At 34.5% G+C, this 17,406-nt stretch overlaps 1 protein-coding gene across 1 annotated transcript; it reads right to left on the minus strand.

Moving 5' to 3' along the window:
* Positions 1-413: 413 nt before the first annotated feature.
* Positions 414-16,906, minus strand: LOC135118325 (uncharacterized). The gene is made up of 4 exons (XM_064039959.1): positions 16,471-16,906; positions 10,486-10,554; positions 6,910-7,085; positions 414-1,089 (listed from the first exon to the last, which is right to left on the minus strand). Exons 1-4 carry the CDS (start codon positions 16,904-16,906, stop codon positions 895-897), a joined length of 876 nt encoding a protein of 291 aa, XP_063896029.1. The 3' UTR covers positions 414-894.
* Between the last annotated feature and the right edge of the window lie 500 nt (positions 16,907-17,406).

Consider the following 17,406-nt stretch of genomic DNA (forward strand, 5'->3'; position numbering starts at 1 on the left):
CTTTCTAAGTATATCTTAGACACCAATGGCTGATAAAAAAAGGTGAAGGAAAACATCTTGAGGAAACCTGGACTATATAGTCTGAAATCACCAACCCGCATTGAGCAAGCGTGGTGATTAATGCTCAATCCTTCTCCGTGTGAGAGGAGGCCTGTGCCCAGCAGTGGGACGATAAATAGGCTGTAACTAACTACTATGCAAAACATAAATCAAATACACATATTCAAAGTCAATAATACGCATGTTCAAAATAATAAATGAATGAAAATAATAAGTTAGGTACAGTTAAATATTGACTTAACATTATATCATAGCAATAAATATAACTCTCATCCAAAATAAATTATATTATTGATCTGTTTCACCATTTCTGATTAAAGATAATTAAGAAAATTCATAATTTGAGAACATAATTATGAAACATAATTATATCTTCCTCAATAATGAGTTATCTTAACAAAACCGCGATTAATATGAATATGAAGTCACGTTGAAACTCTAATTTCCGTCATGTTATTTATTAGCTTTGCTTGGCATATAAACGATCGATTCCTAATTATGGACAGACGACCTTATAAAGGTCGCCGGAAGACGCTGGATGCAGGTCGCCTCCAACAGGTATCTGTAGAGATCTAAGGGGGAGGCCTATGTTCAGCAGTGGATGTCCTATGGCTGAGAAGATGATGATTTCTAATTCAACAAATGGAGAAACAGGATAAATGAACCATCTTACAGTGAAATACTTTTTCAAATTGCGCCATTAGTTCTTGAAATTAATACATTCAACTAAGAAACTAAACAGCTTTTAAACGTTGTTAAAATCTTGAAGACATCTTTCGCGCTTATGTACCCAGAAATGAAGAAACAGACCCAGTTTTTACACTATAGATGGCGTTAAACAGTCCCAGGAGCAGTAATATAAGCCGGCGAGGGCGTAGGCCTATGCTTCATGTTGTAAGCCCTGTTAGACGCCCAGTCCTTCCCGTAGCCCCCGCTAGCTGAGTACGCGTAGTTGTTGTTGTAGTCCGCTGAGTAGTCGCTGGAGTCACTGCTGCCGAAGTACGAGTAGGACATCGGGTGGTGAGAGTGCTGGGGAAGAAGAAAAATATCTGGTTTGAAAAATATACGCCTATGTGTTACATAGTTAAGGGGCTTAAAAGGTACACTTCAAAATTTTAGTCGGTCGATAGTTTCATCGAGATCATAAATCAGTATCTAATATGGTGGAATCACATAGCTAAAAACTTTGTTAGGGTTCATGAACATCAACCAACCATCTGGCCAAATATCGGCCGACAATTTAGTCTACTTCGCGGGAGCAGCTAAAAACCAAATTTTTAAGTCTAATGTCTAATGTTTAACTGAAATGTGCTGAAAATAAAATATGAAATTGTCTGTCTATATTGGGCGATTACGAAGATGATATGACAAAAATAAAAATACAATAGATGTTTGACATCTTTGATTACATGTTTTATTCTCTAGTGTTATCCGAATAATTTGAAGAATTTTATATGTATAAACCTTCAGTCCACTTGAATAGAATCCTACAATCCGAAACTATCATAAACTTGCCCTTCAAATTCAAAGTCAAGGCTGCCATTAAAAAATATTATATTACTATATAAAACTCAATGACCCTATGTCCGACCCTGGCATTGAACCCATAGCCTTTAGTTCAACAACCATGTTTGATAATGACACAAACTAACAGAAATAATATCCCAATTAAGAACAATCCCTCTGAATTCATAATTATTTGTTTTCTTTGTTTTTCGCAGAAGTAAGGGCGAGAAACTTCTAAATCAGCAGTCTATTGTTTCAATCAAAATACCTAGAGGTAGAAATAATTTGTAGATAATGTGAATGTTTTAACAAAAATGAAATTCATATGTAGGTACATTATGAAGAAACCTGCATAATCTTACCTATTAATATTTCAAACTGTTTTGCGCTCGCATTACACTACTAAATACTATCACTAGCCTAATACTTTGTTTGTTTGTACTCTAAAGGCTCTGAAAGCACTGAACCAATTCAAAAAATCTTTCACTATTTGAAACCAGATTACCTCCGCATAACATATGTACATAGGGATGCGAGTGAAATAGCTAGCTTATAATAATACTAGCTATCTATTACAAAAGACAGCATCAAAATCCAAAGTTTTAAAGATTTAAGCATACATAAGGATATGGGGATAGAGAAAGCGACTTTGTTTTATACTATGTAGTAATTAGTAAGGAAGTCATCAGAAACTACAATTTCCCATTTAAAAAAAAGTTCTACTAAAACGTGCCGGGACGTGGGCATAAAACCAGTGTTACCCACGCACGAAACAGATGGTCCGGGTATTTTGCATCACGGATTTCAGCAATTCATTTTGACAGAACGTGGGTGTCCTACGTGTTCTCGCGTTGAAAATTAAAAGATTTATTTTTGGTGAAAAGTTTGCATTGTGGGAAGGGATTTTGCATTTTGAGTGGGCTAATTAGTTTTTAAATGACTTGACACATAAAAAAGGTTATAATGAGTATGGGATGTGCCATCATCGTCTCCCGAGCCTTTTCCCAACTATGTTGGGGTCGGCTTCCAGTCTAACCTAATTCAGCTGAGTACCAGTGCTTTACAAGAAGCGACTGCCTATCTGACCCCCTCAACCCAGTTACCCGGGCAACCCAATACCCCTTGGTAAGACTGGCTTCTGACTGCCCGTAACGACTGCCAAGCTACCAAGGATGGATTAGTCATATTTGGGTATTTGTGAAGTTACGAATATTTTTATCTAACTACGCTAAAAGGAGGTGTTGTTCCTTTGTGTTCAAGAAAAAGTTTAGAAAGATATTTCGGAGCCCCATAACAGTGTCAGAGACTTGAAAAGAGTCTGAAAAGGCATAAAATTTAAAAAAAAAAACTTTTATGATTTTGAGACAAAATAACGACTAAAAATACACCTTTTACTTATAGATGTAGACTTTAGATGTGTCAAAAAGGTTACCAACTTACTTTCATCATAATATTATTGTATGATGAGTCAGCAAAACAAAATCATATTGCACAATGCATATAAACTACTTACAACATGTAGAACATGAAATCAGTTGCTTATCATTGAATTGACAAGTGCTAAGCTCAATATATGAACATATCAAACTAGCTACATTATTTGGGTTCGTTCCTTTAAATTCACCATTATTGATTCCATCTCAAAAGATATGCATTTTAATTAACTTAATTATTTATATACGCTACTAACACACCATAGGACCATTTGATTTTCATACTTACGTACTTAATATTAACCTCCTAATACTACTTATATAACTTAACATATATAATACTAATATTACATATATAATACTAATACATATATAATATAATACTAATATATTAATTTTATTGTTATTGTAAACTCAACTTAATAGAACCTATAATAGTAAGTCAATAGTTAAGAAATCTGATCCAACAGATAAACTGTGTATACAGTTTTGTTGGACATTTTATATTTTCTATAATGTAAAATGTACCTTTTAAGCAATAAATAAATAAATAAATAAATAATAGGACCATAGGATTTTTTTCCTAGTAAGATAAAATCATAACTGAGGTTATCAATATTTTCTTCTATCCTATTTTTTTTTTTTGCAAATCAGTACAAATAATTCTTGGCATAATCTGTCTGTCTGTATCTTATTTTTTTTCTGTGAAATGACTGTACCAAACAAGATAACAATTAGATGTAAAAAGACTCAGAGCTCAACTAGCAATATCCCATCTTAATAGGTATTCATAGATATGTATAAATAGATAAAACAGACAAACAAACAAAAAACTGCAATAAAAAATAAAAACAATTTGGTACCAAGGACGTTCGTATCTGTGAAAGCTCGCATCAAGTGGATTCAGATAAATTTATATTTATTTTGATGCGTTTGCGCCGAAGTGCCTGATAAGGAGGATTGGGTTTAGATCATTTATGAGTAACTGCAGGTTTTCAAAGGAAATAGTGAATCATATAAGGAATGTAAAATGTATATAAACTATATTACAATTACAAAGAGGAAACATTTTTGTTTGCTTGTGCTCAATAGGCTCCAAAACTTCTGAACCGATTTGAAAAATTCTTTTACTGTAGGGAAGTTATAGTTCTACGGGACACGGTTGATACTGGCTAAGAGCTGGTTGATATTATACTGATTGTCGCAAACATGAAAAAAACGTTTTGATTCAGAGAAAGAAGAGAGAGAAAAAACTTATTTATAAGGCTAAGAACTCACGGAGCGATTTTGAACCGTGCCCGCCGCGGTGGCGGAACTGCGTTTTTAATTTCAAACTCACGAGACCGGTTATTAGCGCGGTTACACAGCCGTCGCGGTTGAGATTATCACCCGCAAACGTGGCGGGCAATGATCGCAAGACGCAAGACGGGCAGCCTCTGCGCTACTGCGATCGCCGGCCAATCGACCGCGGAGCGCGCGGGCGCAACCCGCCGAGTCTGCGGGTGACCGCGGCCCGCGCGATTCTACTAGTTGCCCGCCGGTGCAGCGGGACCCGCAAACAAACGCGCAGACTGCGGGCGTAAAACGCGTCGTGAAATGTGCTTTAATTTTTTACATGTATATCTGCATTCTACAGAAGCTACGGGCCCGCAGCCGCGGCGGTCGCGGGTGAAAATCGCTTCGTGAGTTCTTAGCCTAAAACGCAGTAAATAACGGAATATTATATCAGGTTAGAATACTAAAGTTTAAAAAATCAATAAGACTTAACGGTAGCAGATATAATGAAATATGCATATATTCTTTCCATAATAGCAGATATATCAGATATGTTTATGAATTTAAAAAATATTTCAATAAACCGAAGTACCTAACCCTAAATCTCAAAGAAGGGATGATCAAAGCACAAATTCTTGAAACTCAAACTACATAGTAAAAGCAATCTATTGAACTTTACAACTAAATAAACAAACAAAATAATACTGATCACTTTCAAGTCTAAAATTAATTATTATTGTCGACAATACACAGATTAATTAAAACTACAATACGGTTTTATGAGGATTCTGTCTGTAATTGCTTGGGACTATGGAGGAAGGATAGATGAGCAGAGATGTCATGAGGCAACTCAAGTATGTAGGTCAAATACGTACGGTGGGCGTGACCAAAATGAACAGTTACTAGAAATCTAAAAAGACCTTCGGGTTCTTTGAAGCATCTGTTAAAAATTGGTCTTGGTTGAAACTTATGTATAAGAAGGCTGTATAGTATGGGGGTTCCCATTATTATTCTTCATTGTAACAAGCATGGGGAACGAAATGACGAGTGGAGCGGAAATGTATTCGGGAGACGGTTTTGATTTAGCAAAGAACCCGAAGATCTTGTTGACGCCTGTAACTGATCAAGCCTACCGTTCGGTGCTTGACCTACAAGAAGGCGCCGGACCTACCTTCCTTATGGCATCTCCACTATCTTTCCTTCCTCCAGTGCTCGGTACCAATAATTGGTTCGACACGAAATGAAACTGCGACAGACCAAGCAATAAATGAATCAACTTGGTTTTAACCAAACAGATTCAATTTAAATTGACTTTTGTTCCAATCTTTTCGACTTTTAAAAATATTAAAAAGAATATTGCTTGCTGTTAATATTCTTTTGAAAATTACTGGGTGACCTGAACTATTAATCTTTCTGTCATATGGCAATGGTAGAATCACACAGAATTTTTCTTCTAATCTCTTAACTGCGAATATTATTAAAAAAAATCATTGCTTGGGTCAATTCATATTTTATCTAAAAGCATTAAATCTCCCCTAAAATGCTAACCACGAACGATGGCTCAGCAGGTGACGTCAGTCCTCCATTTTGTGGCAGGCGGCCATTTTGTGGTCGCTATGTCACATTAATTTTAGCGATAAAACCATAATTATGGTGCAATATCGTCTCAAATGCCATGCTATTTGTTCGAAGTTTTTTTACTGAATTCTTTTTTATTACATTGTTAAACAAATGTTATGTTTGAGTCAATTTCTTAATACTTTTTCAATGAGTTTTTGCACCAGTGTAAAAACAATTTAAGTACCTATTTCCATTGATAATGAACAACACTTTAAAAAGGTCGGTTTCATTGAGAAAATTCAAATACCCCCACGTATACATAAAAATAGCCCATTCTAGCAATTTCCTTAATGAAATCAAAAGAAAATGTCTAATTAAACAATGCACACGAAAAATAGAAGGTCCTAGAAAGTCGACTCACGTTTAAATTAATTTGCATTTTTACTCGGAAACCGGGAAATGGAGCCGAATTACCAAGCATAATTAATTGCGTTAAGTGAAAATTCGAAAAAGGGGTTGAAAATGTAGGGAAGATGTTAAACTATTTATTTTGCTATTTTTTGGAAGCACTTTACTTCGTGAGCATGCTGATAAGGTCATCATTGAATCAAGCTACCCTACCGGGGTACCTATTAATAGTGCCTTAAATATAAAAATCTGGCTCTTAGAGTACACTGGCTACTGAAGCATCAGGTATCATCTTCATAACACGGAAGTGTTACAAAAATCAATTCATAATTTAAAAAGAAAATCATTGATCATCAATCATCTTAGCTTATACGAAGCTGTTGTCTACTGTTGGCTTTACAAACAAAACACACAGAGCTCTGTGTATGCCGATTGATCAAATGAATAATAGCAGTTACTTGATGAGAATTATTTAATACTGCACCTGCATACTTAGTATAATTTATACGGTGCTATGTAATCTACTGACCTATAGTGCACAAGCATTTGCGCAGGCACAGGTGCACTCAATATTCCCTCACTCCCATAGCCCAATGGGACGGCTACTTTTACATACATTACTTTTCAACAAATACAATTCTTTTAAAATATTGTTTAAAATACAAACCTTGCAAGCCTTCAAAGTGCTGAGCAAGCTCGGCAGCAGCAACGCAGCAATCAGCAGCAGTTTCTTGATGAGCAGCACCGACAGCAGGATCGGAATGAGGAGTAGCTTCATCTTCAGAACAGCGAACAACGTCAGTAGGGGAATGATCACTGCCAGCTTCTTCTTCTTGCCTCGGGCTGGAATTGAGAGAAGAGAATGTAAGGCAATGATTTAGTTATTTGTTAGATTTTTGTGGTAAAATGATTAAATAGATTTGGATTAATTTGGTATGGGTATACGTGGTACTTTCAAGAACGTAGGCCTTTCAAGAAGCGCTCGCCGTTGTGCATAATCTTTCTGTTTTCAGAGTGTCAAAATGTATTTATGTGGGCAATAAAGAATAGTACAATACTTAATACAAAGTATTTTTGTATACAGGAACACATTCGACAACTTAAAATGATTAATCAATTTGAAAAATCGGCTAGGTAGATTTGTACAATTTTACCCTTTCACAAAGATAAATATATTTTATTCAAATATTCAAGATATTGGCTCCAGACAAATAGTGAGAGCAGCAAAATATATTCCACGAAAAGATATGAAGAAAAATAATTATCAAGCACCTTTAAAAGTAGATTTTCAAGATTACTTTTGATTTGAAAGAAAATAAGATCCGAAGATATAATGATAAGCAAGCATAATTTCTACTGAATACTATAAAATGAAAAGTAATTTTCAATTCCACCCGAATACCAGATTGCCTTTTTGATTTATAATCTAAAAAGTATTTGAACTTATGATTAAAGTTCTCTTCAAGACATTTTATCTTAAAACTGATTATTCGCATTGTTCTAATGGTTTTATATTATCACGCTTACTTCGGAAAAGGGTTAAGTAAAGTTATGAATTCTTATCCTTACTAAAATAAACGTGAAAATCCTCTTTACACATTCTTCACTTAAAAGACTGAACTGATTGAGATGAAATTTCATATACTCATTCCCATTGGTACCACAGGTAAGTAAAAGAAGCCGAGCCGATGGCTTATTCGTCTTTTCAGACACAAATTAATAATTCTGAGCTCGGAAATAGAACCTTAAACTTTACTGTTAGGTACAATTACCAACTAAACAGTTGAGACCCTTATTTGAAAAGCTTCACTGGGACTGAAGGTTATTCAAATGATCATAGAATATTATTCTAAATAATAAAAAATCCCATCGAAGCCAACTTCAGCATTAAAAACATTACTAACTTAAACATCAAACTCGTGCAAAACAAATCAAATACCAATTAAACCATTACACTGACTTGCAACCGATTCCCATTACACGCTCTCAATCCAATTGTAACGTAAAATTCTATCAAACACAGTTTAGTTCGGAACATCTGCTCAAAGGGGTCAGGTCTCACGACTTGACCTCAATAGTTATGACCCCGTGGGTTCATGGTTGTGGCAATGTCTTGGTCATTTACGTAGCTAATTGCCCCGGTTTTTGGTTGGTGGTTAAGATCTGTAGAAATGAGTTGTGATTTTATGTAGATCAACTGTATGTAAGTGAATCAGTTATCTTGTGCTTGTATGAAAAAAGGTTATATAAAATTATTATTTGCTGGGGAGTTTGTTGCGCCACTTCTTCCCAGCATAAATACATAGGAAGTGGTGAAGGGTGGGCGTTTTGGGGGCTGTCTTATGTAAATTCCTGTCGTTCAAAAAGTGCTGTCTTGCAGCCAAGTTTGAATAAATGATTTTTGTTTTTTTGATTATGATTATGTGTCTCAAAAAGTATCTTCATACAGAAAAAAAATGTGTTTTAGCGATATTTTAGAAGTAACATTAATTTCTCAAGAAACAGATTTAAAAAAGATCGCTATTCTTAGACTTCTGTACTAGAAAAACTAATAATGATAAATGTAACAAAATGATATAGAAATAAACTTTTCTAGATTTTTCGACAATTGTAATACGTTTCGTCTCGACTATTCAAATTAAAATATTCACAAATATTTGAACAAAATATTGCGATATTGCAGAATAACTAAAATAAAACGATTTCTTCAAAGTAATCCAAATACAATACTGTAAATCGCAAATCCAATTCGAATTCAACTAGCTTTCAATTTCAATACCTAATTCTAGATTTTATGAAACACGTTTACAGCGAAAATTAATGCTTTGCTGTACCTATTACATAAATAAAGGTCGTAGTATACTTAACAAATATTTTCTTACAACACCTATACAGTTTTGATAACTTCTCATACAACTTACGTCTAATAAACTGAAATCGCTGTTAATTTTTAAAATTCAACGAATAAATCAAAATGTTTGCCTGGACAAAAAAAAAACTATTCTATACGAATTATAAAGCTAAATGACTTTTTCTTTTTTGAACGAGCTCATCAAATAAGTAAGTATATCCATAAAAAAAAATCTGGTAGGAACCTACTGAATTTTGGACAGCCAACAATGACGCTTTTTGTTCGGTTACCCCAATTAATTCCCACGGGACGCGAGAGAAACCTTTGACAGAAACCAGTCTTTGATAAGTGTGACACCACCTCAAAGTAAGAAAGTTGCCAACAGTTTTGCACTACAAACAGAAATATTCTGAAACCACCGCAGAAATAACTTAAAGAAACTGGCTGACATTTATTTGGCCAAGTTACAAATTCTTGATGTGCCAAAAGTCAAAAAAGCTCTCTGAAGTATTGTTGTGAATAAGAACTACAGTGTGTATTGACCGAAAAAGTATTTTAAGTTGAAAATACCTAGCATTTGTCCGAGTGAGATAAGTTTTTGGATTTACGTCTGCAGACCTAAAAAGTCAGAAACGGTGATTATAATGTTTAAATATAAATTATTTTTTTGTGTTTTCTTGAAGGCAATGTTTGTGTGTCCATAAACTACTGAACTGATTTGAAAAATTATTTCACTGTTGGAAAGCTATACACTCTTCCCGAGTAACATAGGCTATATTTTATCCCGTCGTAGGCAGTTGTTTTTACGGGACACGAGTGAAACCGAGGCAAAACGATTAGTTCAATATTAGTTGTTAATTTTTTATCTATGATAAGGAAAGTCCAGTTATACTCACAATTCTTGCAAAACTGAAGTACTTAGCTTTACTTTAAAATAATACAAAAATGGACCAACAGAAAAATATAAATTTCACCATAACATAAGTAACGACCGACATATTTTTGTTCAGAACTAGAAAATTGCCACAATTTTTCAAAAAACTTTACAATAAATAAAATCTAAGCCCGTTGAGACATTTTTAAGTTTCAAACTTTTGTCATTTTGTGCCAAATTTTTAAGCATATTATTTCAATTTATTTGTTTTATAGCTGACTTTTATTGTCTATACTAATATTATAAAGAGGAAAAAATCGTATTTCTATGTGTATGTTTGTAATAGATAAACTCAAAAACTACTGGACCGATTTTACTATCTTTTATTTTTGGAAAGCTACTCTTTTCCCAAGTAGCATAGGCTACAATTTATCCCAATACGAGCAGTTGTTCCCACTGGACGCAGATAAAGCCGCGGGAATAGGCTAGTATTTTATATAAATTTTGAAAATACGAACCTGATTTAGAATGACCGATATCGCGTTTCTGGATACTTCTAGCCTCAGATTTAACTTCATCGTCATTATCTGGGAATCAAAGAAAAAAGAGGATAATTTTATAATCTGCCTTTTTGAAGGTGACTAAGAAAAATTATATATTTTTTTGATATAAGACAGTTTGTTTCTGCGTCATAAAAGGAGATCGTGATAGTTTTAATTTTAAAGGTTAAATATTAAGAAATACTTTTTTTTCACGAAGATAGACATCAAAAACGTTTGTTGAATTGGAATCACGATCTTTGCAATTTTAATATTTAATTTTTACCTCAGAACTTTGTGACAAATAATATTACATATCTCTTTCTATTTAAAGCTCAAAAAAGACAATAAATAACCCAGTAATAGACTAGATACGCACACAAAGTCGATAAGCACACATCATTACCCTCTTTTGCACCCGTAGGTTAAACAGCTCGAATCTAAACACTGTCGAGGTGGGTGAACGACATCATTATCGGCGTAGCTTGGTCTGCGTCAGGATCCCTGTCACAACTCTCCGATCCTTTCGAAATACATATAGAGAGTTGCTACCTAATTGCTACGAGCTACCATTAGTTGCTACCAATTGCTACCCTCGTGGTTTTATTTTGGCAAGGCGCAAAATCTCATTTTTTTAATATCTTTTTATCAACGTAATCGATCTGGTCAAAAATTTTATTCTGGAGGGAAGCAATTAGATAGCAACTCCGGGTGAAAAAGAAAACATAATACTTTTGCGCCGTTTCTTCACACTGGGAAAAAGTGACAGCCAGCCATGATATCAGAATGGCAGTCACCTTAGGATGCGGAATATCTTCAAAACCAGGAGGGTAGCAATTGGTAGCAACTAATGGTAGCTGGTAGCAATTAGGTAGCAACTCTCTATATGTATTTCAAGAGGATCGATGAGTTGTGACTGACGTAGACGTAGCTCGCTCTGTTTGTTTTTGTGGGCGACCGCAAACTTGCGCTTTCACCCTACATCGTTGTGGGAAATTACTTGACCTTTATAAATAAAATATTGTGAAATAATTTGATGTTTTGATCTACTGTGGTTTTGGAGTCGTGGTGGTCTAGTGATTTAAACACTGGCTTCTCAAGTATGAGTGTGCAGCATTGTTTCCGGATCCGGCAAGTACCAATGTATTTTTTTTTAGCTATAACTACGTAGGTAGGACACTAAAGACTTAATAAAGGTGAAGAAAACATCTCGATAAAACTTGGACATTAAGAAAGTCAGAAATCACCAATCCACATTAAGGGCACGTGGTGATTAACGCTTCTCCGTGTGAGAGGAGGCCTGTGCCTAGCAGTGGGACGACAAAAATACTGATTTATCAACAAAGATTAGTTTATTTAAGCACCTAGCAACCTAAAGGCAGTTTAACGAAAATGACAGCAAAAACTTTCTAAAACATTTCTTCAGTGAGCAAAAATAATTTTCAATTGAAAAGACAAAATACAAGACTTAGATAAGACGGCTTATCCAGCCAGCCCTCAAAACAGATAAACTGAGAATAAGAGTAAACTAAAGACTAAATAGTCGGCCGACTGTTAGTAACCAAAGAAATATTTTGTAAGAAAATCTTGTTACTATTCAAAGTTTTCATTCTGTATACTGCAATATACACATTTTATACAAAATATATGAAACAATGTTCAAAGGTTATTTTAACCTACAGACAGACATGTGTTGCTGGGGAGTTTATTGCGCCACTTCTTCTTCCCAGTAAAAACACATAGAAAGTGGTGAAAGGTGGGCGTTTTGGGGGCTGTCTTTTGGAAATTTTCTGAAGTTCAAAAATGCTGTTTTGCAGCCTTTGAATAAACAATTTTTGATTTTGATACCGTCTAAATACCTGATCTTTGTAACGTGCGTACTACCATTCATCTTCACACTGATTTATGAGCCCGAACAAACTATCGGCCGACTAAAATTTGCAGTGTGCGAGTTTTCTAACTTGTCTTACAAAACATTTTTAATCAAAGGACTTACAAAGTGGACTTGGATAAAATGTCAGTTGTTCTAATTTTAGTTCATTCTTGAAGCTTTGTAGTTGCTAGGTCATAAGAAATGTCTACGTAAGTAGGCTAGTTATACTTTAACGTTTACCGTTATTTTTTAGAGTATTTAAGAAGAGTTTATATTTTGGTAGGTGGGTATCTTGAAAGTGTTTTTACGGATTGCTTATATAAATGAAATCTTTTTAAAGGAACGTTTAAGCTCGTTTTACCTACGGTTTTCTTTTGTAACATGCTGTATATAAAGTTATTACGAAGAAGATAAACCGGCACGTGAAACAACTTAAAAACAACCAGTTTTATTTAAAGGCTCAATTGAGTTACTTACCTATAAATACCTTCATGTTATAAAAGTTTAAATATTCTTAACATACGTCTGCTATTCAAACTTGTTAAGACCTTCTCAACAATATAACATATTATCAATATTCCTATAAAGAAGCTAGAAATACATAACACCTCTTCTCTGACGTCGGTTAAAGTTTTCCATCAACAATTTACAGACAATTTAAGTTTGTTTACACTACATTGTTGAAAAGATTTTAATTTCCAATATCTTAGAAAACAGACTAGAAAAGGGTTTTATAGAATGTTCTTTGAAGCTTAGTTTTCTTAGAAAATTATGAAGTTAGGATGTCTAGATTATAGGCTAGGAAAGTTAGGGATTAGAGCTCATAATTACGGAGTATTATTCTTAATACATTATAACAAACATTGCTACTGGGAACTCCTGTGCTACACCAAATATTTTGCCAAACATTTTGATGAGTTGCACCATTTGACTGTGCTAATAACAAACCATAACTAAACGTCAAATTGCCGCTCATTGGCCTAATTGACAACTGAAAATATTTTTCATAACGTTGTAGTTAAGATTAGTTAAGATTTCCCTTTTAGTGAGGTAAAACCATATAATGATGAAGGTGTATTTCAAACTGTAGCAAATATTCATTATTCGCCTGGCCTATTCCAACCCTATTTTGGCCTATATACTACATGGTTAGGTGCTAGCCTGAATAGATGCAGCTGTGAATTTACTTTTAACACGTAATGACTGCCATTTTGACCTAGTGCCTTATTTATTTCTTACTAAGCCTTTTGTTTTCAGGAGAAAAATGACTACCCTTCCGAGTACTATGTATTTTCAGTTCTTAAAACTAATTATTGTTTGATGAACTGAATACAAAAGCAGCTAAAATATTAAATATTTTCCCATCACAATTACTAAGTAATCTTCAATGATTCAAATTATAGGCTGTTCGTGGAAAAGTCTAGAAATGAGTATGTTACAGGAATTTATTATTTGTCAAACGAGTAGGCCTAATTTATGCTCCATATAATATTGCGTATTTCAATATTGCGGTTCATCCGTATCTAATATGGAAAGTAATATACAGAAATATTGTAGAAGGCCAATAATTATATTCGTCAAATTACATAGTATAATTTATGCTGTCGTTTCAAATATATGGGGAAGAAAGTTGTATCAAATGCTCACAATGAAGCAAATAAATAAATTACATAATTTGCGGGCTCATGTGGTCTCCTAGGAATTTTCAGGTAGTTCGAGCTACAAATCGAAATTTTGGTTTTTTTAGGACGGTAGATAAGGAAAATTACCCTAAGTAATCAAATTATAATCAAACAAATGTAATTGTTATAATTCCAGTATTTAAATCAAAGAATAAGAGACGAAATAAGATAAATCTATTACCACAATCCTGTTTTGATAATCCTTACTTTTAAACACAAATACCATGAATCTTCTGCTTTTCCCTATATCGTAGATTCAGCACCAAACCACAAGCCACCGGATCACGTAAACCAATTTTTTATTAGGGGTCCGTTAGCAAATAGTCGCGGACCTCTATAAATTGGTCCACTCCATTACTTGGTGCATCGATCTCAAGCTCCTAATTTTGTTCCCTAAATGTTTTTCTTAGTAAATATTTGATGTTCTTATAAGGTATTTATTTAGTACTGACAAGGGTCTTTGACACGGAGAAAGGAAAGATAGCGGAGATGTCACAAAGAAGATAGGTCAGACGCTTTCTTCTAGGTCAAATACGAACTTTGAGCGTGACTAAAACGATCAGTAACGAGTGAACTAACCAGGTGTCTGTTGATGAATTTTGGTTTTACAAAAATGAGCGGGTTTGAAAAAAGGGGTATGAAGATGGTATCAACATTCCTCGTCCTCTCCAACCACTCGCATTTTGACTCGCTACTTTCTTAAGAGATTTCCCGTTATGACATCTCCGATTGTCATTTTGTTCTCCTTGGTACATTGTATATTTTATTAGACAAGGGTAACCTTTGGCCGCTAATTGGTTAATCGATTTCTTTATTTATTGTTTTTCTTGGTTGTAGTTAATGGGTATGGTTTTTCTGTCAATTGTATTGACAGGTCTTTCGTTTGTAAAAATATAGCATAGTTGGGTTGTGTTTTAGACGTTGCAACTTATAAAATAATGTTAATTGATATCATTTTATTTACTTCAAAATTGATTTATTTGCATGAACTCTAAAGTTACGCTGGCTCTTTACTTCTACTTATAATAATTTTAAGGTGGAAGATTCATCAAAATAAAAACATAACTTTAATAACATTCATAAATCGACACTTTGGCTAAATAAAAACATCGTTTAAACGTGACTTAATCACATTAAGCAACCTTATTAACCTTCGTGTTACCCCACACTAACACTAAACCACAATAAACAAAATTAAACCGAATTTTATCAAAATCACGATCTACAGAACCCCGCATATATTAAAGAATATTACTCTGTATAGTAACAGTGAATAATTTGAAATTATAATTAAATAATTTACCTACTATAATTTTCTCCATCGTTACCCTTTTGAGTCGAAAGGTCAAGTACAATTTTGTGTACCACAATAGACTTGCCTGTCAAAATTTGTGACGTTTTGACAGTAATCAAATTAACGAAAACTTGTTTGTTTCTTAGCACCAGTTTTTTTTATTTACTTGTTGATTACACTTCCTTCTATTCTATGTATAGTTGGAGGAATCATTTACTTAAAAGCTACATTAATTTGGGTAGTTAGCGATATTGCACTTTGCTAGCTAGCTTTTACTTCGATTCTTTATTATTGATCTATGACCCTAAGGTACATTTGAAAACTCTCAAAGATCCCATGATAAGGTACATCATTTTGTATAGGTATAAGTGGAAACAACTATATTACAAATAATTGTTTTATAATTTTAACACTCATAGATATTGAATCAATATAAATGTTAGCAACCCTCTCATATTTCTGTCACTATCAGAAGGTAATTTAAGAATTAGCTATCAAGTAATTTTATTGATGGCTTCAGTTCGTATAAAGTTATTTAATTGCCTTTGAAAGCTCAATATTGAAATTAGCTGTAAATCGAAGATCGAGGAATCAAGATTTCATGGAAAAGCTTTAGTTAGCTAGATAAAGATCAATAAGGAAAGATCACTCAGACTTAGTTACTTTAACGTTCCTACTGTAGTTTTTTTTTTTTTTTAATTGGACGTTTCATGTCTGTTGCGAGTACGGTGCGTTGTCGTCCGGCGCACGCACGTTCACTTGTTTTAATACAAATTGGACGTTCTACGTTCTAAGGCCTTCTCTAAGAAAACAAATGAACGTCCGTGCACCGGACGATAAACGCACCGTTGCCGCACGAAACCCGCAGCCGTCTAGCCTTAGTGTAAGTTCGTGCCAAATAACTTTGCAATTCTAAAGTTAGCAAATTGACTCCTCTTACGTGCATAGTATCTAGTGTTAGTTTTTTTTTTTTACTATTGTGATATCAATAGTACCAAATTTCGGGCAAGCAAAGTTTCTTGACAACATTTGTACCAAACCAATAAATGCGTAAGGAGTCGCTTACTTCAGAATTGCAAAGCTATATGGCGTGAACTCGTATTAACTACACTTACCACTATCATCTTCAACTTCCACAGTCCTCGCGCCTTCAGGCAGATTGACCTTCAAGCCTTTCACTCTGAAGAACTCCTGCACCAGCTTCATAAAGTACTTCGCCAATTCCGCCCATTCAGACAAAATTCCTCTCGGCTCACTCCTTACCTCTGCTACCTTACTTTCCTTAATCCCTAGTACTTGAATTGTTTCTTCATCTAAAGGTACTAGGCTGACAACACTATTCGCTTTGATAGTTTCATTAGTTTTAAAGTTATCACCAAAAATGGTGTTTTTGGCTATTTTGACAGCTTTGTATTTGACACAGGATAATGCTTCTCCTCTGAGGAAGCAGCCGTCTTTGACGTATCGGAGGTATCCGTCTTCTAGAGTGTTTATGTTTTGTAGCAAGGTGAGAAGTAGGATAGCTTGTAATAGTACTGGCTTGGGTAACATGATTGTGGTTTCTGAAACAAGAATTTATAAGTTTAGATAAATGCCACTGTAGTTTTGGTAATCTGGAATCTGAATCTGGAAGTATTTCGGTGATTTGGTTACTTTAATCCTCTGTAGTCATCTGCCTAGCCTTTTTTCCTACTATTTTGGGGTTGGCTTAAAGTCGAACTGGGTGCAGCTGAACCTACCAGTGCTTTGCAAGGAGCGACTGCTCTTTCTGACCTCCTCAACTCAGTTACCCGGGCAACCCAATACCCCTTGGTAATACTGGTGTCAGACTTATTGGCTTCTGACTACTCGTAACTACTGCCAATTCAATGAACAATGACATATCACTTTTATCTTCTAGTGGTCATTCAAGTGGCCAATATGAAAACATAGATAAAAAACATTACCCTTTTTTTGGCACAATCACGCTGAAACTAAGATTTACATTGCAGGCAAAAAAATGAAAGTCCATGAATTCTAAACAATTTACAATCCGTATGACCTTATTTTGG

The sequence above is a fragment of the Helicoverpa armigera genome, chromosome 21 (genome assembly GCF_030705265.1).
Source record: "Helicoverpa armigera isolate CAAS_96S chromosome 21, ASM3070526v1, whole genome shotgun sequence".
NCBI lineage: Eukaryota > Metazoa > Arthropoda > Insecta > Lepidoptera > Noctuidae > Helicoverpa > Helicoverpa armigera.